The sequence below is a fragment of the Schistocerca piceifrons genome, chromosome 8 (genome assembly GCF_021461385.2).
Source record: "Schistocerca piceifrons isolate TAMUIC-IGC-003096 chromosome 8, iqSchPice1.1, whole genome shotgun sequence".
Lineage (NCBI taxonomy): Eukaryota > Metazoa > Arthropoda > Insecta > Orthoptera > Acrididae > Schistocerca > Schistocerca piceifrons.
The window spans coordinates 315,559,541-315,583,138 of record NC_060145.1 but is presented as its reverse complement, the minus strand read 5'-3'; the positions used below and the strand labels follow the sequence as shown (position 1 = coordinate 315,583,138).

The window sequence follows — 23,598 nt, the reverse complement described above, 5'->3', positions numbered from 1 at the left end:
ATTACTTAATTTTTATCTAACATAGAGCACATTTGTCTTCAAAATCGTTATTAACTGAAGTTTTTCCTTAAAACAATGAATATCGGCAGATTATTGCAGATAATTTTTCATCCGTTAAAATTTATGAACATCTGTCGCGAGGTACGCCTAAAAGGCCTCTTGACTCTTTTCTTCACTTGCCAGAGTAAAATATACTGTGATCATTTAGCTAGTTCACCTGCATTCCTCTTCGTTTTGGGAAAAGCAAGATTTCTGTGTTAGGAAATCCGTTGTCGTTACTGCGTGTGGATCAGTCCTGATGATAAGCGCCAGCATCGTTCTCACTGTAGTTCATATTTCTCTCGCGTTTATGCAAATAAATCCACGTTACTCACTGTCGATAAGATTATGTGTGGAGTACCAGGATGAGTCGGTGACGCGTACTGCCTATAATTTGGAATTCGTTGGAATTCTCCGATTGACCGTTGTGTACCACTGGGCACTTATGCTCTTTGGTAAATGTCGGTTATGAATGTTGCTCCATATCGCTTGCCAGTTTGTGCTCTTACATTTCTCTTCTGGTATGATCCCAGGTTTGTGTTCCGTTAATTTATGGTACATTTCCGATACGTTAGGCAGTATATTATCGGGAGATCTTTGAAACACCCTCTATAACAGCAGAAATTTTATAAATATGGTCTATTACTCGTAGAAGTTTCGATATGTTCGCGTACAACTACTTTTGGAAATGTTCGAGAACATCTTTGCTTCAGAGGGAATGGAAATGTATGGAAGGATAAAACTGCTTAAAATCTGTTCTCATATATTTTTTGACTCCTGGGAAAAAAATCTCCAAATTCATAATACTGATTTCTACCCAAAACTGCCGTGGCTGTTCGCAGGAAATACACGTATTCTGTTGGATAAGAGGAGTAAAAGTCTACAGGTCTGACGAAATATGCAGAGATCGAGGCTGAATTAACACCGACAGTACAGTGTGACGAAGACACTAGGGGATAAAGTAAGTTGAGAGGGACACCCAAGTAACAGTCGGAGTTTCGGTTTACTCGTTAGTTAATATGATCCGCTATCTAGCTGCACTCTAATGAAATGAAACGACTGCCCTTAGCTCCGAAAAGTTCGTCGCCTCCTACGGTAGTACCGGTGACAGCCACACGGAGTGGCACTATTCGGTACTCGGTCTTGATAGTCGGTTATCCGGGTGCGCTGGCCAGCTCTGGAGGGCAGTCAGCTAGTGCAGAGCGACACACCAGTAAACCAGTAACAGCTGGATGCGAGTAAGGCGCAGATCGCGAGGCAGCTGCGACTTGCAGGACACAGTCCAGCGGCGTATTGCCAAGCGCTCGCGTTCACGCTCCACTTACCCACACCCCCTCTGGCTGAGCTCCGCCGTGAGTCGGGCGCGACAGCCTCCGTGCTCACGCACGCTGCGCGGCCGACGCGGCTTTTATATGATAATGCACGGTTCCAGCAACGACTCAGCCAGCCGGCTAACTGTTATTGTCGTACTTTAGCTGATTTACGGACCCCAATTTACATGGATCGGCGGTGATGAGATGCGCCCGTCGTGCAGGCGGGGTCAACGTCTGGGCATTTATTAATGTTAAGTACAAATAAGGTGATCTTAAAAATTAATCTACATCAGAATAAACATACTAATGGGGAGCTGGCACTCATTGCTTTATGTCGGAGCACAGAATCCCACATCCTACACCCACTCCCCTTTCGCCCCAACACTTCCAACACACATTACAAAAATAACACTTCTGTTAACTATGTTCATATTTTTTACTGCAATGGACGCAATAACCCAAATTTCTTGCTTTTGTCACATTTGAAATCACCATTAGACAACACAATTCTCGTTTTCATATGGTCCTCTGTTTCCTTTTTTTTATTTGGAATTCTCTCTCTTTCCCAATCTAATGATCTAGCCGTCGACGGTACATTAAACCTTAAGTTTCCTCCTTTCTAGTGCTAACGGGTGTGGACAGCGATTTACTTTAAGGGGGGGTAGGACGTCAAACGGGCCGACTTGGAGTAGGAGAGACACCGCAGGACATTTTAAATTCCACTGTCTATACTTTTACAAACAAATTCATAAAACTTTGTCAGCATGACCCGAAAGGATTCAGGATTCACGCTAATGGCAGTGAAGTTGAAAAACATAACAAAACAATTTTTTTACATGTGAAATTTCACCATTTTTTCACTTACTTTTAGCTGAATTTGTTGCTACGAGTACACTTTTTTTTACAAGTAAGAGAGATTAATCGATGAATTTTGCACAGCATACAAACCATAATTACAGGTGTATGATACTCTAGAATTTATTTTATTCATGAAGAAATGAATGAGTTATTCCATTTTCAAATTCATGTTTAGAAAAAGCTTATATTTTGTAGTTAATTATGTCAGTTTTTACCACAATTTTTAATAGTTTTAAAAAACTAGAGAGTTTTCCATTAAGGAGTTTGTTTTTAATAAGCAGTGCAAAATTCATCGAAGAATCTCTCTTACTTATGAAGGAAAGTGTACCTATAGCAAGAAATGCAGCCAACAGTAACTGAAAAAAGATGAAATTTGACATGTAAAACAATTTCTTTTGTTATGTTTTTGAACTTCCACTGATATGAGTGTGAATCCTGAATCCTTCCTGGTCATGCTTACAATGTCTTATGAATTTATTTGTAAAAGTACAGACAGTGGAAATTAAAATGTCCTGTGGTGCCTCTTCTGCTCCAAGTCGGCCCGTTTGACGTCCTACCCCGCTTAATTAGCGACTCTTGCATGGCACTGCGCTATATCTTACATCGTTGCAAACATATGACTTAGCACATCCCAAGACTGATTCCGATGCTCTCAATGGCGCCTTCCACAACGGTTTCTGCCCCACCTCTTCACCTCCCGAAGTACGTCGCTGTTCATAGAACTCAGTTAGCTAAGAGTTCAAAACTGTTAAAGAATCGCCAGTACCTCACACCCATTGGTGTCATATTCGCCAAAATCGTCGCCATCAAATGTGTGCACTTCAGTTTACCTCCGCACTATCCTCTGTGAAAATCAACACGCATACTACAACCAGAGAGATCTTGCGAAACTCAGCTCGCTGTGTTGTTCCATGAAATAAAGATAGCTGTAGACAACGGCGCCGAGGTTGACGCCGTGTTCTTCGACTTCAGCAAAGCACTCGATAAAATTTCGCACTGTCGTTTAGAGAAGGAAGAATCGAGGTTACCGAGCATCTGACCAGCTTTGACACTGGATTCGGGATTTCCTTGCACACAGAACTCAACATGACGCATTTAACAAAAAAAAATTAACAGACGTAAAAGTAATTTCAGGAGAACCCCAAGAAAACGTTACTGTTTACAATATACGGTGTGGTTCCGTGATAATATTACAAACTTTCATGGAATGATGGAGAAGGATAATGTAACCATTAGAAATAAGGAAAAATGGTCCAGAAACGACCAAGCCGAAAGTTATGAGCGAAAATCGTTCTGATATCTCTGACAGTATAGTACAGAGTTATTATAATTGCCCGCATCTCGTGGTCTGCGGTAGCGTTCTCGCTTCCCACGCCCGGGTTCCCGGGTTCGATTCCCGGCGGGGTCAGGGATTTTCTCTGCCTCGTGATGGCTGGGTGTTGTGTGCTGTCCTTAGGTTAGTTAGGTTTAAGTAGTTCTAAGTTCTAGGGGACTGATGACCATAGATGTTAAGTCCCATAGTGCTCAGAGCCATTTGAACCATTTTATTATAATTAAACTTCCGCTAATTGAGCCAGTGTAGACGGAGAACTATTTACCGTATGGGTACCCTACTTTATATGAACTATGTTCATGCTGTGAGCTGCAGGATTTTGTTTATTAGTTGTGTTAGTATCATGATTTGCCGTTGAGCGCTGATACTGGGACGGCGATGTGGGTTTGAAACACAAGCATCAATGTCCATTATATTCACCGATAGTCAACGTGGGTCAGGATAAGGTGAACAGGGCTTTACTCGTATAGCTATTTTATCAAAACAACAGCAATAGCGCTTCTAGTCTCTTAGAGTATCGACACGTTAAAGGAATACGGAGAGGTCCCCTTTCAGCATAGGGGTTGAAGAAACATGATTCGGAAGTTCGACTTGGGAACTGCTCCTGTGAGGCCGACGGCCAATTGCGCCACATATTGCTGAAGTAGTTACTGTTGCCGTGGCTGAGAAATCCGGATGCAACGTGCGCTCTTCAAGCAGTGCAGGACCTGTGTCACGAAAGCTGAACATTCCACGGTTCGCCGTTCGAAAAGTGCTGCGAGCAATTGTGACCTGGTATCTAGGCTGTCGTCACAAATGGTTCAAATGGCTCTGAGCACTATGCGACTTAACTTCTGAGGTCATCAGTCGCCGAAAACTTAGAACTAATTAAACCTAAGTAACCTAAGGACATCACACACATCCATGCCCGAGGCAGGATTCGAACCTGCTACCGTAGCGGTCGCTCGGCTACAGACTGTAGCGCCTAGAACCGCACGGCCACTGCGGCCGAAGCTGTCGTCACATTGAGCAACGTTTGCAACATGGAACGTAGACATGGTACGCAATTAACAGATGTTACCCTCTCATGCGGAAATTGAAATGTGCTACTTCCGATGGTTTATTTCTCTTCCACAAATGCTTACAAATGTTCGCACGAAGTTTTATTGCCTCTTCCGTGGGGGCCCTCTCGAGTAGCGAAAGTTTAATTATAACCAAGCTATAAACGTATCGGTACTGTTGTTAGCAAGACTGTAGGGTAGGGGACATTCAGAGGTGCTAGTACTCAGCAAAACAAGAAAAAATGTCTAGTAAACATTAGCTCTAAAATGCATATCTTAATAGCTATAAGCGTTTGTACACTTTCCCTGCAGTGAGATACGTCTCTTCTACTGAACAAGCGCGCATAGCTCTTAATTGTTTTGGTCCGTCCTACGACCTCTGAAAGTTACCTATACTACACCCTTAGAAATAACAGTACAGTTCCATGTGTCAGAACGGTTTTCGCTTATAATTTACGACTCGGTCGTTTCCGGACCAGGGTATCTTAACCGCAGACTGGTACATCTATCCCTCTCTGTCATCCCTGAAACTCTGTAACATCATCACGGAATCACCCAGTACACAGCTGATGTCGTGGATAACGCCGGAAACTGCACGAGACTGTTTGCAGATGATGCTGTTGTCTGCTGGAAGTTAGCATACTCTGAAGACAATAGCAAACTGCACAAAGAGCTGCAGAGTTTAGATGATTTGTCCAGGAATTGGCAGCGGACCATGATAGTGAATAAATGTAATATATGGCACATAAATATGCGAAGAAATCCGCAACAGAACGATTACACTATTGGCGACAAATCACTCGAAACAGTAAATACTTATAAACTATCTAGTAAGGACCATGGGTGGTGTGACCACATAAAAGATACAGCAGGAAAAGCAGATATCAAGCTGGATTCATAGGAAGTTTCTTAAGGAAATGTAATTCATCCACTAAAGAAACGGCTCAGAAAACATTATATATGTATGGAGAAGATAGAAGAGGGCCACCCCGTAGGATAGTCAGTAGTCATGCCCCTTCTTAAGATAAAAAATTTCAAACTTTTGTAAAAAGAGAGAAAGGTAAGTGGTAATTCAGAGATTTATTTGATGACTCGGTACTCGTTCCTCTTGAGACAGACGGCTGGAGACGCCCAGTTGAATGTGTTGTCCAGTTATTTACTTCAAATTTCTTAGGAAGAATTATTAGGGTTCAAGGATCCGTCGACAAGGTCATTAGAGACGGGGCACAACTGAAGTCTCTGAGGAGCGTCCGTTACAGTCACACGTGTTTTTGGAGACCGTCGGTAAAGCATACGAACCTAGTGTGCTCACCTCTTCCTAACCTTGTTTGTACCATCACCCTCCCCCTCCCTCCTTCTCACTCGTAAACTAAGAAGTGTTCCCTCCGTGAAGTTATGCTAAAGCAGAAGCAGCCGCTTACATGTCCTCAAAACTCAGACGACAGACAACTACCCTTTCTAGGTGTGCTGGTCACGAGGGCTGGTGAAAACCTGCGATACAAAGTGTATCGAAAACCAACACACGTGGACCGATACCTACATAAACTATCAAATCACCACCCGAGCCAGAAAAGAGGCATGATTCAGATGCTAGTAACTCAAGTAATACGAATATGTAAGCCACAACACGTCAGACACGAGATGCAACACCTGTGAAGTGTTCTGAGGAGCAATGGGTACCCCACCAGTTGCATAAGAAGTGGCACACAGCGAAGAGTCACCTAGGAAAAGGAAATGTCGGGTGCGGCCTTCCTGTCTCACATTCGCAACGTTACGAGCAGAATCGGCCCTATATTTCGTAAACACGGCGTAAAGGCTATTCATAAATCGACATAGGACATCAAAGAGTGTCTTAGATCGGCAAAGGAGAAAAGAGACCCACTTGCAATGTCAGGAATATATCACATACCATGCACATGCGGAGAAGCCTATGTTGGAATGACTGGATGATCAATGAACACCAGGATCACTGAACATAGGCGGCACTGGAGGTTGGGGCAGGTGGAGAAATCGACCGTGGCGGAGGACGCTCGCCGGCCGGAGTGGCTGAGCGGTTCTAGGTGCTTCAGTCTGGAACCGCGCGACCGCTACGGTCGCAGGTTCGGATCCTGCCTTGGGCATGGATGTCCTTAGGTTAGTTACGTTCAAGTGGTTCTAAGTTCTAGGGGACTGATGACCTCAGATGTTAACTCCCATAGTGCCGAGCCATTTGAACCATTTTTGGAGGACACTCTGTGTGAGACAGACCACCTAATAAAAATCATCGACGCGGAATTTCTTACTGGAGGGAAAAGTTGTCACGCCCGCTTGTTCAGAGAATCTATAGAAAAATGGTAATAGCTTAAACAAGAAAGTCCCCTGTGTTGCAGCGAACGGCTGTTGCAGGTAGAAACGGAAAACTGCAGCTGAAATGACCACGGAAAAACCCTTGGACGTTGGCGCACCATGTACATATAATCTGCGGCCGTGAGCTCGACTTCAGTTCACCACCAGCGATAGAGGGTGAAGCTTTGATTCTGCCAGCCGCTTGTGATGGTGAAACGTCAGACAGACCATCAAACTAACATCAGCCAAAGAACCCGAGTCAGAAGGCAACAGTCAGTCTGTCAACAAGTGGACACGAAATACTTAACAATTTTGTAAATAGAGTTTAGTCTGCTGTCGGAGGCCGGATCCTCCGCGCAGTTAGAGGCGGCACAGCCTCTGCCAAACAGTCGCCCTAATCACAGCCGTAGTTTTTCCATCAGAACAACGATTACAGAGCAGAAGCTGCAAAAGAACAGATGACGGTTTGCGTGTCGTTATAAACCGCTAACTGGTTGTCCCATTTCTTAGGGTAATCAAGTTCGTGAGGGAGCATGAGGCGGCGCAGAAACAAAAGCCGTTTCCCAGTTTTCTCCAAATCACAGTACTGGGGGGTTCAAGGACCACCCTACTGCCAGCATGAGAACGAGAAACCCGCTGCGTGATCTTTACTTATAAATGGAATGTAAATCTTGTTTCTCCTATCTTCATTCTGTGGCTGTACTGAAGTATTAATCAGTTTTACCCCCACGGATATAGTATATTTCAAACCAGTTTGATGCTTACTACATGGCACCTTTGTACATTCTTCCAGTCTCTCCATCATCGGCGGAGCTAGTTCCTGTATACTGTAAACCTATACTACTGTGATGTGTTCGTTTCATGTACATCCCGGCTACGATAATGTATTCACTATTCTCTTCATTGCAGATTCCCCACATTTCTATTTTCTCATTCAGTATAGGCCTACTCCTACTTTTGTCCCTATGTAAAGTCGTAAAATTACCGTAGGCTACCGTAGACTTATGTAATTGTAGATACGGTAGTTTTCCTAATAGCCTTGTCAGTTATGATCATAACTGCGTTACCTGTGCGTTAGGTGTGTTGCAGATGTATCAGGTGTACCTCATTTCGATCGCTTTGGTTGCTTATGCGATCAGTGTCTTACTATATTCCCCTAGATACCGGAGTCTAGGAACTGAGTGAGGATATATAAAGGGCCGCGTTACCTATGGAACATTCTTGCTCTACATACTTGTCGTCCTGGCTGTTATTTAAAAATAAACAGTATTTATACCAAAGTAAAATTGTCAATGTTGTATTCAGGTTTTATTCGAAAATTGTTGATTTTTAACGAGAAACAGACGGATGTTGTAGCAAGAATAAAAAAAAAAAACAATACAGATTTATTTCATAGCGCTAGGAAACGCAACTCCCTCCGAAGAAAGGTAAAATTAAAAACACTACAAAACATATCAAACATTGCTTCAATATTTCGTTGAGCTCATACAGAACATGCTTCTACTTTTTATAAACAACGTCCGCACTTATCAATAACAGGAAATTCTTGCCTTCATCACGATGAACACGTTCCATTGAGTACAAAATAACAACAATCATTAAACAGATTTTTTTAATATTTCTGCTTGTAAAGTGCACTCGCACCAAAAATAATTACTTTGATTACACAAAAATGTAGAAGTTACGCGATCATCTAATTTTTATTACTTATAAAACGCAGTGTATGTTTTGTAAGGCTATAAAATACACAAATGACTAACAATGAAACTGTGCAGTTCTCATTACGTGAAAAACAAACAAACAAAAAACAGAGAGAACCCAGGTCTTTGGGTTTTTCATGATACCACGATCGTACACTCACGATCGCGGTATTACGAAAAGTCCGAGGAGCCGCCAGGGCGCCAAAAATTTCCGAAGATGGCTTGTAGATAAGCCGAAACCGGTTAATAAAGAATCATTATTGCGATCTCGACTGTTCATTTTTAAATAAAGTTACGTTTGTTTCCCTAGCAATGCTCCCGGTAATCCTATCACTTACTACGTGATTTATGTACTGTACCAGCTCTACCCTTGTCTGATTGTATATTGTACTGACCTGACCAGAAGTTCCGTTCTTGCTGCAGATGCAGTTTACTAATTCCCACAAAACGCAGCTTCTACCTAAGCATTTCCCTTCTTGAATTCTCTTGTCGAGATATGTTACTTGGCAGTGACACATCATGGGAAAGTTACTTTCGTCCTTAAGTTTTGATTCACAGTGTACTTGGCTGGGACTGAACTGCGTGTATCCGTGTATGGAAGTGAAACGTGGACGAGAAACAGTTCATACACGAAGTGTACAGAAGCTTTTGAAATGTGGTGGTACAGTAGAATGCTGAAGGTTAGATGGGTGGATGGAACAATTAATGAGGAGATTCTGAACAGAACTGGGCAGAAAATAAAATTATGGCTCTACTAAACGATAGGACACATCCTGAGGCATCAAGGAATAGTCTGTTTGGCGATGGATGAAATTTGCGTTTTATAAGTAATAAAAATTAGCTGATAGCCTAACCTACGCGCTTTTATGTACCCCAAGTAATTACTTTTGATGTAAGGACAGCTTATATGCACAGAAACAAGAAAAAAAAATATATAATGATTGTTATTTTGTACTCAATATTCTTCATCATTATCAAAGGTAAGAGTTTCGTGTTATTATTGATAAATGCGAAATAACAAAACAAAAATGAATTACAGAAACATGTTTTATATAAGTTCGGCGAAGTACTGAAGCGATGTTTGATATACTTTCGTTTTGCGTTTTTTCTTATTTTGCCTATAGTTGGAGAAATTGCGTTTTCTAGTGCTATATGATAAATATGCATCGTTTTGTTTATTTTCTCTGCAACATCACTCTTTTTCACATTCAAAATCAACAGTTTTCGAATAAAACCTGAATTAATCATTGAAAATTTTAGTTTTGCTATAAATACTGATTATTCTAAGTAACAGAGAGGAGGTTAACTATGTCCCATAGGTTACCTGACCCTTTTACACCCTCACTCTGTTTCCAGACAATTCAGTGCTTTTAGCTTTTTGGGAAATGTAGTAAGATACTGATCGCGTATGTATGAGGGTTATTCGGAAAGTAAAGAACGAACGGTAGCGAAATAGAAAATACAGTGAAAATCTGATGAAGCTTTGTAGAGATGCGTTGGGCACTGTGTCTAGTACGCCCATCGATCGCAACATGTCGCTCTTTTCGGTTCTGAGCTCACAGTGAGAACGTAAAGCTGGCTAGAAATCAGCGTCTCCCGCCAAGTATGAGGGCCTGGCGAAAGATTTCACCTGAAGCTATGCAATCCACATGACTGTCATGCGGTTCGTTCTACACGACAATCCTCGGCCGCACTCTGCAGGGGCAATGAAGATGCTCCTGCAGCGTTTTCGATGGGAAGTGTTTGATCACCCACAATACAGCCCATAACTGACTACCCCTGAGGTCCATCTCTGCTCAAATGAACCGCTGGCTTTGAAGACAATATTTTGACACAGACAATGAGCTGCAGTACAGAGTAGAAAATTGCCGAAAAGCACTGGCGGCTCTTTTCTATAACGAGGGAACTGAAAAGTAGGTACAACGCTACGACAGGTGTCTAAGTCTGAGCGGCGACTGTGTAGAGAAGTAGCTAACCGTTGCAAATCAAACAGTTTTGATTTTCACTGTGGTTTCCGTTTCGCGACCTACCGTTCCTTACTTTCCGATTAGCCATCGTAAAAAAAGCGATCTTTATGAGGTAGCGCCCGATAGGTATGCAACACACCTAATGTGCAGGTAATATTAGTACGACCTTAGCTGATCAAAGCTGCTAGAAAAACTATCGTAGTGTACTCTTATTTATGGTGGTCTACGGTTGCCTGTAGTAGTTTTGTAGAGATGAAGAGGGTTGCACGGGACATCCTAGCGTGGGTTGCGCCACAAACCAGATTTCAGACTGAAGACCACAACAACAGCGACGACAACATACGAAGTGATTCGGATCATATGCTAATAATAGCGAGCTGTACACCAGTGCTGCTGGGAACTGTGTCCCGAGTCCTAATCCCAGGCGCGGCCTGATATTCCACAAGTGCGCATCTTACTTACGAGGTGGCAGAACGAAAGCGTGTCCGAGGCTTTTAGTCCGGTAACTGTTTGCAAAACAAACGGGCCTACTTTAGGAGACGCGATATGAGGGCGTGCTGTGGTAACCTGGAAGCAGGAGCCTGGTCGCAAAGGCGAGGCGGCGTCGTCGTCGTACCGCCAGGGGCGACGGTTCCGCTGCGCTGCGCTGGCAGCCCAACTCTGGTGCGGCCCGGAGCGCTGCCAATTCCGAGAGCGAAAGGAGTTTTCGTAAGAGGCGCTGGCGCGGTATAGCGCGGTACTTGGCCCGCCACAGAGCTCTCGGTAACGGCAGGTCTCTTCTGATACTCGTAGCTGAGAGCCGTGGGGCTCGGTGTTTACAGCGTTCTGCTCTGACAAGGGAGAGGCCGTCTCTGGAGAGTTACAGTTATATTTGCACGATGAGCCAAAGCGGACACTGTAAAGTAGACTGTCACTGTTGTGTAGTATTGTAGAACACGATACACACAACTTGTTTGCAACACAGTACACACGTACATTTCATTTTCTTAATTTATCTTTTAATCTTTGCACTGTCTTAATTTTTTGCACTGATATTTCCCTATTTTGAATATCTATCTGTAATCTATTTTTTATTTATTCAGCAAAATGAGAAAGTAATAATGTAAATCAGTAATAAGCGTACCTGATATAATACTTTGTTAACGACACTTAACTGATGGAATTTTCATAAAAAGACGTCAGTTTTGTAAGAGACGTTTTTCCTGGAAGGATGAACATATTAATTAGTTTTTTCATGTGTGGGTCTACAGCCTAGGCGTTATTTCCCTATGTTCAAATCATTTTAGACGTTTACCGCAGGCTGTCAAATTCTCTATACAACATAACCTCTTCTGCGTCATATACGAGGGTTCGCTGAAAAGTACTGCCTCCGAATTTATTATTTGAAAACTCTTAAAGTTGTTTAAATAAAACAGACGTTATTACGTCAAAAAGGAATTACAGACAATGGCTGCGAGGAGACATTAATTTCAATAAATGTGGAAAGCTGAAAATTTTTGGAGCATGAGTATTCGAACCCGGTCTCCTGTCTACTAGGCAGATGCTCTTTTTTTTTTTTTTTTTTTTTTTTTTAAATCTCATTTTGTTCGATTTCGTTCGTTGCTTCTGCTCGGTGCGGACGTTGCAGGACACCCGTTTCAGTTCGTCGTTCATCCATTAACTCAGTTTTTTTTATTACAGAGAGCAGCTAACCCTCTGACCGAACACGCTGAGTTACCGCGCCGGCAAAAAACAGACGTTATTACGTCAAAAAGAAATTACAGACAATGGCTGCGAGAAGGCATTAATTTCAATAAATGAGGAAAGTTGAAAATTTGTGCCGCAAGAGGATTCGAACCTGGGTCTCCTGTTTACTAGGCAGATGCTCTGACCACTATGCTATCCGGACACAGTGGTCAACACAACTGGACGGACTGCCCTAACACTCCACCCGACAGATCCAAATTCCGAACTTATCCACACACTACTAATGTAGTGCTCCTTGCCCATTATCCTCATTTCGGCAATTCCCGTAAGAGTTCGTGCCTGGTGTTCGTCAGCGCTCAAGAGAGGATTGGTCGTCCTCGTCTGAATTATATGTACTGTACGTAAGGTGATAGTATCTAATATGTTTATGCGCGAATGGCAAAGCCCTTAACAGGTAACAAAAATGTTCATTGGTAAACAAGTAAAAGATTGCATTGGAGAATTTTTTTCATGTGTGAGTTTTGTTTTTGAAAGAAAAGCAGTCTTGCTCAGAACCTTTGATTGTACATTATGTTGGTTAACACTGTGAAGTAAATAGTGGTAAATAATATGTTGTGAAATTAACTGAGTTATAATAATCTAATTATGCCATATGCTGTATCAAATAAAAATGTAAGTTTATTGTTATGAAGTTATACAGAAGAGCGCGGCGACGAGCGTGTGTGTCACTTCATAACAGCTTTTAGCTTGTACACTTGCTGTTTATCGTACTGTGCTATAACGGCGCAGACTGAACAAGAATTTATATGTAAATCTGAAATGATGACTGGAAAGAAGTGTTAACTATATCACCTGTGGTAAATAAGTGAATGGACTCGACAATTGTGACTTAGGTCATTTATATCAAACAACAACCCTCGACGTGTATATCCAGTATACAAGTTAAATATATTTTCTTGGTGTTCTAACTTTATCCATTTCATCGCTGACATGAGGTATGTTTTGGGGTCTATTGCCAACAAAATCACCTATCAAATAATATGATTATTTATAATTTTTCAGAAGTCAGCAACTTTGCAGAATAGACCGAATATTTATGTTATAGCACCTATATAACAAGATGAGCCGATTACAAAATCGCTTCAAACTTCGTACTCGGGAGTAAAATCGTGCAAATCTCCTTCCAGGCGTCAACATTTAGGCACACTCAGTCCAGAACGTTCCTCTGAAACGAAACTGATGTCATTCCCCATCTTTCAGCTTTCCCACACAGCGCTCTGTCTCACAAAACCCTCGCAGTCCGCGGGACGTTAATTCATATTATTCCTATTGTATCTACAATCCCAGAGACATTGTGCATAAACTGTGCGCGCTTGTATATCGGCGTCACAACTGGAGGAGCCCTCTGTCACTATCACCACGATGAAAGCCTCTTGTAGTCGAGCGGTCTAAGGCGCTGCAGTCATGAACTGTGCGGCTGGCCCCGGCGGAGGTTCGAGTCCTCCCTCGGGCATGGTTGTGTGTGTTTGTCCTTAGGATAATTTAGGTTAAGTAGCGTAGGAGCTTAGGGACTGATGACCTTAGCAGTTAAGTCCCATAAGATTTCACACACATTTGATTTTGAAAGCCTCTTGAAACGGTGCCCCATTACTGTGAAACGCTCACAAAGCTAGAAGTGTTTTACACCACAAAACGTGTCCTCTGCGTCAGTAGAATAGAGTGTTGTTGCACGTCTGTGCAGCAAGATATCACTTGAAGGTTGAGAAGACGTTACGAAACTAGAAATGAATTGCATGGCACGTAGTTGAGAGCCATCCAACTAGTTTATGAGAACAGGCTGCGCTGGTCATTTTTCCTAGACGACGCTGTCTGTTTCATCTACGTCTCAGAGAATTACCGTTGGCAATCTGCCACTAGACTGCCTCTAAGATGCCGTCCCACAGAATTCTGCTTTCTCAAAAGGGTTTCAGTTCGTGTTCATTCGTAGTGATGTGTGTCCGTGGGTATGATTACCTAAAGAAGCACCTATGTCTAGCAAAATACCTACATCTCATGTATAAATCAATTAGAGAAACCAGAAATTGTAATCCGTCAGCATCTGCGACGTCTTCCAGCCAAAAAATGAACTAAAATTTATTTCCGTACACACACGTGTGCACCGTAATTACCAGCGCTAGTTCGGTGAATTCTGAAGAATTGAAAAGTGGAACATTAAGTATTCTGCTGTAATAAACAAATATTTTAGTTTAGAATTCAAATTTCTGGTTATGAAGCCGCACGTGGCGAAATTATCCCCCAGTAGTTAAACAACGATTTACGATTATATGTACCGGGATTTCAGCAGTTAAGTGAGGAGGATATAGTGAAAAAAGGGTTCGGTAGAGGAAGAAAGCGAAAAGGAAGCGGTCAAGAAACAAGTTATCGAAGCGTAGAAATACGTTGAGCTGTTACAAGACTATGCGCAACAAAATTCGATCGCCTACACCAGTTTTGACTCATACGAAAAAGAGAATCGTTGTCAGGAAAAAGAAATGAATGGAAGGGAGAGATAGTTAGTGAACTGAAAGCAAGTAATTTTGTAAATAGTTACTAGCATTCAGCGAATAACGCGTAACTAATGCAATGAGCTTTCAAATGTAACTGATAGGAAGTTTTTTTAATATAGTAAATACCAGTTTCCGATAAAAGCATACGTATTTTCCAGTTATCTGCACAGCCTCGAGTCCGCATTAACCAGGAAAATTGGTAACTTGCTTGATTTGAGCTCGTAAAGCGCAGCGAAGTCACGAGTCCAAAATTTTTCATCCCCAGATGTGAAAAAAAGCATATTCATCGGCACCACACCCTATTTTTCCATGTAAGCACAAGAACCACTAAGTTTTGTCGATCGTTAAAGCGTGATGGGCATTTTAATTTCGTTATTGGACCAGGTAGAGACGTTAGCCTTTTCAATAGATAAAGTATGTGTCGTAGGTAATTATGAGTGGTCGCTGTTGTCATTCAGTAAGGAAGAACAATAACAGACAGAAACAACACTGTACATTCCACTACACAACCCATAGGCTATAGCCAAGACGTTTCTCCTTATCAGTGGTTGTTTAGTGAGATATGCAGGAGAACTTCTGTGGAACTTGGAAAGTAGGAAACAGATGATGGCACAATTTTATAAAGTATATTTTTATTGTCTGGGGTGAGCGTGAGTGCTGTAATCGTTAGATTAGTTTACATTTGCCAACACAATCACAATTAGGTTTTTAGGTAACTGGTTACGAGCATCTGAAACTGCAAGCCTCTGTCCCATGTGCTGCACAATGGTACTGCATGTTCCTGTGGAGCACATGAATCTGTGGATCCATAACTGCGATTGAGTCGTAAAATACAAATAACTGACGAAACTGAACCTGTGAATGTGTATCGTTAACCGTACGCGGACAGCACAGTCGATAAGAGCATTGCACCGAAAGGCAAGCACCAGGGTTCGAATTTAATCTAACGGGACTTTCTGAACTGCTCACACTCCATAACAGAGTAAAGCTGCAGTTACACCTGTGTGCCTTGCGTCTAATCGCCGTGCATTTGTGCTTGCTCCACACGTAAGCAGAGGCACGCGTGTAGGTGGAAGCATTTTTATCCGCTTGTTAATTGTCCATTAACACCTAGAGGGAAGCACGCATGCTATTCCGGTATGCAGCTACAGGTTAAATGCGCCCGTGTGGCTGGCCAGAGTCAAGTTGTCGTAATTGTCAAGAAACTTAATTTCAATAGAACTGACTTTACCAACCAACTACGTGTGCGTGTGGTGCGAAAGTTATAAAGTATTTAGTGACCAAGGAACAATAAACTGTTCGTTCCAAGTGAAATATCAAGCGTGGACTACATTATTAAGTGATTTAATCAACGATAGTTAACCAACGACTGTTCAGCAGGGACAATTTAATATGAATATCAAAATACCTACTTCATTAATTGAAAAGAGAACCTTTGAACATTTTTTTAACATTACGGCGTAGGTTCACTCAGACGTGATCAAAGAGTATCTGTGGATTTCGCTTCATACAGGTTCAACAACTCCATAGTAACGAGCCAACAACGTACGGGAAGACTGGTAATTACAATGTTTCCTCGCAATTGGTGGTGTGTACGATGCGGATGAGATAAGATTTAACAACTACTGCATATCCGGGCAATGAATCATTCAATTTTAAATCAGAAGAAGCATCCATCGTACGAGTTCGCATTTCTGTCTCCCTTTCACCAACGGGGACCTACGTCATCGCGCATCGTGCCTCAACTCCACTGCGAGAGCTGTGGCAGTAGCAGCTCTACGGCGTCGACAATATCAGCACGCGGTTGGAGTGCGGGGACGCTACACAGCAGGCACGGACGGGGTACCACCCTAACGAAGATATGGAAATGAGGAAATCCATTGATATAAGTGACACTGACAAAGGGGAATTATTATTAGGCAGAGCCTGTGAACGAATGCAAACAGCGAAGCTGGTCGAATGTTCGTGTGCTACTTTCGTGAGCATCTACGGAAAGAGGTAGAAGGACAGCGAAACTACCAGTAGGTGCTTTGTGGTTAAACGTCCGAGACCCTTTACACCGTTGAGTTCGGAGGCTTGTTTGCTCTCTAAAGTAGGAGAGACGGTGATCTGTAGCATCTCTGCCGAAAGAGCAGAGTGCTGGTGCACGCACAAGTATTCAAAAAATGGCCATATGTGTGTGAAATCTTATGGGACTTAACTGCTAAGGTCATCAGTCCCTAAGCTTACACACTACTTAATCTACATCATCCTAAGGACAAACACACACACACCCATGCCCGAGGGAGGACTCGAACCTCCGGCGGGACCAGCCGCACAGACCATGACTGCACAAGTGTTCGGAGCAGACTGTCCATCGTACATCGTTGAACATGGAGCTCCGAAACACCACGTGCTCACATGTTACCTAACGATATCGTCAATTGCGATTGCAGTGGGGAAGGGACCACCGGGATTCTATCAATGGAAACGTGTCGGCTCATCGGGTGAATCGCAGTTTTGCTACACTATGTCGATGCTCGTCTCCACAAACCCCGTCATCAAGATGAACGGCGGCTCAAAACATAGAGCGCGCCACGGCCGCAGGCTGGTGGGAATAGTTTGTACTATGGGAGACATTATCTTGCGCTTGCATGAGACCCGTGGCGGTACTCGAAGACACACTCCAACAGCTACGAACCACCTGTATCCCTTCGTGCTTGATGGCTTCTTCGACGGCGATGTCATCGTTTATCAGTAGAACTGTCCGTGTCCCGTAGCCAGAACTGTGCTACAGTTGGTTTAGGAGCGTTATAGTGAACTCACGTTGACGTCCCGGCAAATTCGCCTGATGCAAATCCTATGGAATCCATCTAGGTCGCTATCGGCCACCATCACTGTGTATGCAGATCAGTGGCCCATTATTTATACGAATTACATGGCCTGTTGTAGACATCTAATTCCACAAACCTACCAAAAAACTCTCCTACCAACAAACTCCCTGATAGGCATGATCAGTGACGTATTTCGTTCCAAAGATGGACAAGCTATTAAGCAGGCGTTCGTAATGTTTTGGCCCATCAGTGAAATTTCTGAGGAGGGTTTGGCAAGCGGAGAGGTTGAGTGGCGGCGTTTCTGCCGTCCGTAGAGCGTCTTCAGGAGCACTTACCGACAGCGGAGATGGAGTAGTTGGCCGGTGGACGCAGTACGTTGCGCGCCCAGGCGGAACGCACCACCTCTAGAGCGCATGCGCCGGCAGACACGAGCAGCACGCCCGGTGACACGTAGCCCTGGAACTGTAGCTGTCGCATCGCCTCCAGCAGCGACGCGTTCCAGAAGCACTTCAGGTTTGCCTCCAGGAAACCCTGCAACAATCACCCGACAACTAAGCACAACCGAGGCTGGCAAACTCGCATCAACAAACTTCATACAGCTGAAATTCATAACCTCTCGACGAACGCTCGTTGTATTCGTGACAACTGCTATTCCATTGGAAAAAATTTTAATTATCTCCTTGACCAAAAACGAATTTATGGAATTCTTTCTTTGTCTGTTTGCAGTCACATATCTGCATTACTGATATACACTGCTTTCCCGCTGACGAATTAAAAAAAAAAAAAAAAAAAAAAAAAAAGATGGCCCACCCATCTCCACTTTTTTCAACGTGATGCGTCATTAGAGAGTCTATAGAGATCTATGCCAAACGTGATTTTCAGAGTTTGTACGTGACTTTGTGGAGATGGAGACTAGAAAGTTCATACTTGGTACGAGTTAAATACTGTCGGAATTCCAAAATTAACGGCAATCTCCGAAGCTTTTTCATAGCTTTGGCAAAGCGAAGTGCAGCATTACAAAAATTCGCTGCCGTGTAAAATATTTTCGTAATCAACAAAAGGAAAAAAGTGTCAGTGAATTCCTTAGTTTTCAAGATATGAAGTGTTACATTTGATGGTGTTTCCCGGAAAGGAAAATTACTCCTTTTAAGAAGAAAGTTAACATGGCTCTGGCCCTAATTAAAATAAAGGGAACATTTTTGACAAGCGTAGACATACTATAGAGGTCTATATCACAGGCGAATGTCATTTTTACGTGGTTTTTGTATGACATAGGGACTTTAAAGCGACATTATATTGCTGTGCAGAACGAAGTGCACTGGCGGCTGTGCGACAGCGTCGCAATTTTGGAACTTAATGTAGCATCCCAACTAATTTAAATGGGACTATAAAAACTCAAAGTCTCTGCTACTGCACGCCTCTGCTCGGTCCCACTGACCACTGGAAAACAGAGTGTGTTGTTGTTGCTGTTGTTCTCGTTGTGGTGGTGGTGGTTTTGGTTTTCAGTCCTAAGACTGGTTTCATGCAGCTCTCTATGCTACTCTAAACTGCTGAAGCCTCATCATCACTTAACAACTACTGCAACCTACATTTGTTTCAACCTGCTTATTCGTTTCTTGGTCTCTCTCCCCCCCCCCCCCCATCCTCCTCCCCCAAAACCCCTCCAATACTAAACTGATCATTCCTTGTGATGCCTCAGAATGCATCCCACCAATTGATCCCATCTTTTAGTCAAGGTATGCCACAAATTTCTTTTCTAAACAATTTCAATCAGTACCTTCTCATTAGTTACACGAGCTACCAATCTGATCTTCAGCCTTCTCCAGTAGCAGAAGATTTCAAAAGCTTCTACTCTCTTCTTGTCTGAACTTTTTATAATTCACGTTTCACTTATATACAGGCCTAAACTCCAGACAAATACCTTCATAAAAGAATTTATAACACTTAATATTCATCAATTTGATTTGCAGCTCCTTGTATCCAATAATTATAACACTTAAATTTATACTCAATGTTAACAAATTTATCGTCTTCAGAAGCGCTTTTCTTACAACTGCCAGTCTACATTTTATATCTCCTCTACTTCGAGTGTCAAATTTTTTACCGCCCAAGCAACAAAATTCACCTACTACTGTTACTATCACATTTCCTAATCTAATTTCCTCGGCATCACCTGGTTTAATGCGACTACATTGCATTACTCTTGTTTTATTTTTGCTGATGTTCATCTTACATCCTCCTTTCAAGACGCCTTATATTCTGTTTAATTGCTGTTGCAAGTCATTTGCTGTCTCTGGCAGAATTACAATGTCATCGGCAAACATCAGAGTTTTTATTTCTTATCCCCGCACTTTAATTTGTTTTTCGATTTTTTCTTAGATTTACTTTATTGCTTGCTCAGTATACAGCCACAATAACGTAGGGAACGGGCTGCAACCTTGTATCACCGCCTTCACAGCCGGTGCTTCCCATGACCTTCGGCTCTTGTATCTGCCATCTGGTTTCTGTACAACTCGTAAATAACATTTCCCTGCCTGTATTTTACCGCTGATATTCTCTGAATTCCAAAGCGTATAATCCAGTCAACATAACCGAGTGAGGTGGCGCAGTGGTTAGCACACTGGACTCGCATTCGCGAGGACGACGGTTCAAACACGCGTCCGGCACTTCTGATTTAGATTTTCCGTGATTTTTCTATATCGCTTGAGGCAAATACCGGGATGGTTCCTTTGAAAGGGCACGGCCGATTTCTTTTCCATCCTTCCCAAATCCGACCTTGTGCTCCGTCTCTAATGACCTCGCTTTCGACGGGATGTTAAACACTAACTTTCTCCTCCTCCAGTCAACGCAGTCAAAAGCTTTATCTAAGCCTGCAAATGCTATGAACGAAGGTTTGCGTCTATTTGGCCTGTCTTCTAAGGCGTAGGTTGACTATTGCCTCGCGTGTTCGTACATTTCTCTGGAACCCTTCTACCACTTTTTCCATACTTTGGCCAACGATTGGTGTCAATATTTTGCAACTACGCAGAGTGTAGGACAGGACTACCAGGTGACAGTGTGCACACTTACCAGACGTGTAAACAGGGAAACGGAACGGTCATCTCTCATTTAGTGTATGTCTGTAAGCACAGACATTATCCACTAGCTAGGATACATTGTACCTCGGGCATTCTCGTGCTCTTTTCACAGTGTGCAATGCAATCACGGGAAGGCATAGTGTTAATCCATCGTCCTATCAACAAACGTCACGGTTCTAAAACAAAACATAAGAACAAATGGCGCATAAATATGCCAGTTGGTTTTACGCACGCGTTAGGTACCTAAACACCTGTCACGCCGATGGTGACAAATATGTCTCTCAATAATCAAAGGATAATTTTGAAGCATGTAAGTATACCTTGAACAACCAGTTCAGTACCAAATTTTTCACATAACAATGTTCGCCTATGTAGCAAGGAGCAGAGTTAGTAAATAACAATTTTAAATTAGAAAATGAAATAAATTCGAAACATGTTTATCATTGGTGATGAGAAACGATAAAGTTAATGTCCGGCACAAGAGCACAGCACATTGACAAACTCGAGTAACTGCGAAGATTTTCGTCATAAATACTAAATCGAAACCTTGATTTATTCATTTCCATAATGGAAAAAAATAAGACCTATTGCTTCATCAACGGAACAGAGAAAGCAACAAAGTCGTAGCCTTATTTATTTACTGCCTGCGGGCTGTGCACATCGCCGAACATAACACTTATATCTCGTGTCAGTGTTTGTTTAGAAAGGTAGATTTCTTGAAACTTGCTAACATTCGTGGGACAGAAAAAGTCATCGGCCTCAAGGAGACAGTCTTTTACACACTCTCCTTCGGAAAACGGTTTATCAGCTCTTACTGTTCTTAAAGTAATTTTGAAACTCTGCTCGCTGTGCAGACATACTGTCATTGTTATGCTGGAAAACTGAAAACATTACTTTGTACAGTAAAACAGAAACGAACGTAACACAAGAAACGAAGAGTTCAAGAGTATGTAAATACAAAAACTGCAACCAGTCACTTTTTTGAATTGTTATTTATTATTCCATGAACCGGTTTTCGAACCTTTCCAGGTTCATCTTCAGATGGTTTTTTGGAAGTTACATCACTATTTCTAGCATAATTCTGTGTGCTGGCTCTGTGACAAAAGGATGGAACACGCTTTACTGTATCGCCATGACTATTGTTTATCTGTCGATATGGAGGCAAATATAGTTTTTTACTTACTGCAATAGTATGGGCGGCTTTTTTCGTTAGTGTCTGTCTGTCTGCTTCCATTTTGATGGCCATCTGGTACATTATTTCACACACTTTTACACAATCTCTATTTATTTACATTGTGACACTGAAACTTTGCCAGCACCCAGCATGTCCTATACAGTTGTTGCTTGTAGCAAAGATCTTAACAAAAAGATATGGCACAGGGCAACTTTGTTCAGAGATGTAATTGTTCTTGTTTACATGCATTTAAGTCGATATAAGGGCAAATATTTGAATCAGACTGGCACAAAATAAAATAAATAAATGAATTACTACAAGAACAAACTTCAAGTGATCTAATGACTTGTTTCTATTCGTATATTAACGTGTAATACAGTCAGCATATGAGCGAATATTTTAATCGAGATTGGCATTAACATGTATGCTCAGGAACAGAATACTACAAAGTTACCATATTTGCAATGAGATACAGCTGTTTCTATGACCATGACCTTTATATTTAAATTTAAAACAAAGCAAACCTTGAAATGAACTCTTGACTTATTTCTGTTCTTGCAGTAACGTAATCTGGAATATTCGTAAGAGTAGATTCTGTTTATTTTAGCTAAAGGTAATATGTACAAAAGTTACACTGTTTGTAATGGACTAAAGCTGTTTGTATGACCGGACACTTTATATTTAAAACCGAGAACAAAAGTTCGAATGAACTGCCGCGCGGGATTAGCTGAGCGGTCTACGGCGCTGCAGACATGGACTGTGCGGCTGACCCGGCGGAGGTTCGAGTCCTCCCTCGGGCATGAGTGTGTGTGTTTGCCCTTAGGATAATTTAGGTGAAGTAGTGTGTAAGCTTAGGGACTGATGACTTTAGTAGTTAAGTCCCATAAGATTTCTCACACACACACACACACACACACACACACACACACACACACCGAATGAACTGTTCTTACATGAATGATACCTGAAATCTTAGTAAAGGCAGATTCTGTTTGTTTCAGCTAGAGCTAATATGTATAAAAGTACTCGTTTATATTAACCGTAGAGGGCTTCACCATTTAGAATAGTACAAGTTTTATTCTGTGGTAGGATATTTACATTGACACCAGTGTAATTAGGATGTAAGGGGAGGGATAGGGGGATGGGCTGAGTAGGGGCTATGGTTGGCGAGGGGGTGTAGGGGTGGTTGATTGGTTACTTGTTTTGAACTAGTAAGTCTTCGAAATTATAAGGAAAACTTTGTTTCTCAGTTCAGTTTGGGCGGATTTGTCCAACACAATCATTCTGCAAACAACATAGAACAAAATCTCCAAATACTGCATTTTGCTCACAAAGGCACGATACTTGATCTTCTTGAAGAAATTGAAATATTAGTCTACACAAAAACAGCAGCTGACTACTTGTATGTATTGTACTGTATGTTACCCGGGGGCGTAGAAGGGACGGAGAGGCTCCACAACCCCACGACGACTACCGCAGTCCACACCGAACCACTCTTCAAGGTTATTGTGCGGTTCGGCCCCTGGCGGACCCCCCAGGGAACGTCTCGCACCAGACGAGTGTAGCCCCTATGTTTATGTGGTAGAGGAATGGTGGTGTACGCGTTCGTGGAGGACTTGTTTGCGCAACAATCGCAAATACATAGTGTAGCTGAAGCGGAAGAAGGAGAACCAGCACGCATTCGCCGAGGCAGATGGAAAATCGCCAAAAAACCATCCACAGACTGG

General features: G+C 42.4%; 1 protein-coding gene across 1 annotated transcript in view; it reads right to left on the bottom strand.

The window, feature by feature from the left end:
• The window catches only part of LOC124711624 (probable serine/threonine-protein kinase nek3), a 357,746-nt gene that overhangs the window by 269,391 nt on the left and 64,757 nt on the right, over window positions 1-23,598 (bottom strand). The window contains exon 2 of the mRNA XM_047241796.1: window positions 17,956-18,151. Within this exon, the coding sequence (XP_047097752.1) occupies window positions 17,956-18,151 (196 nt within the window). The remainder of the gene's footprint in view (window positions 1-17,955; window positions 18,152-23,598) is intronic.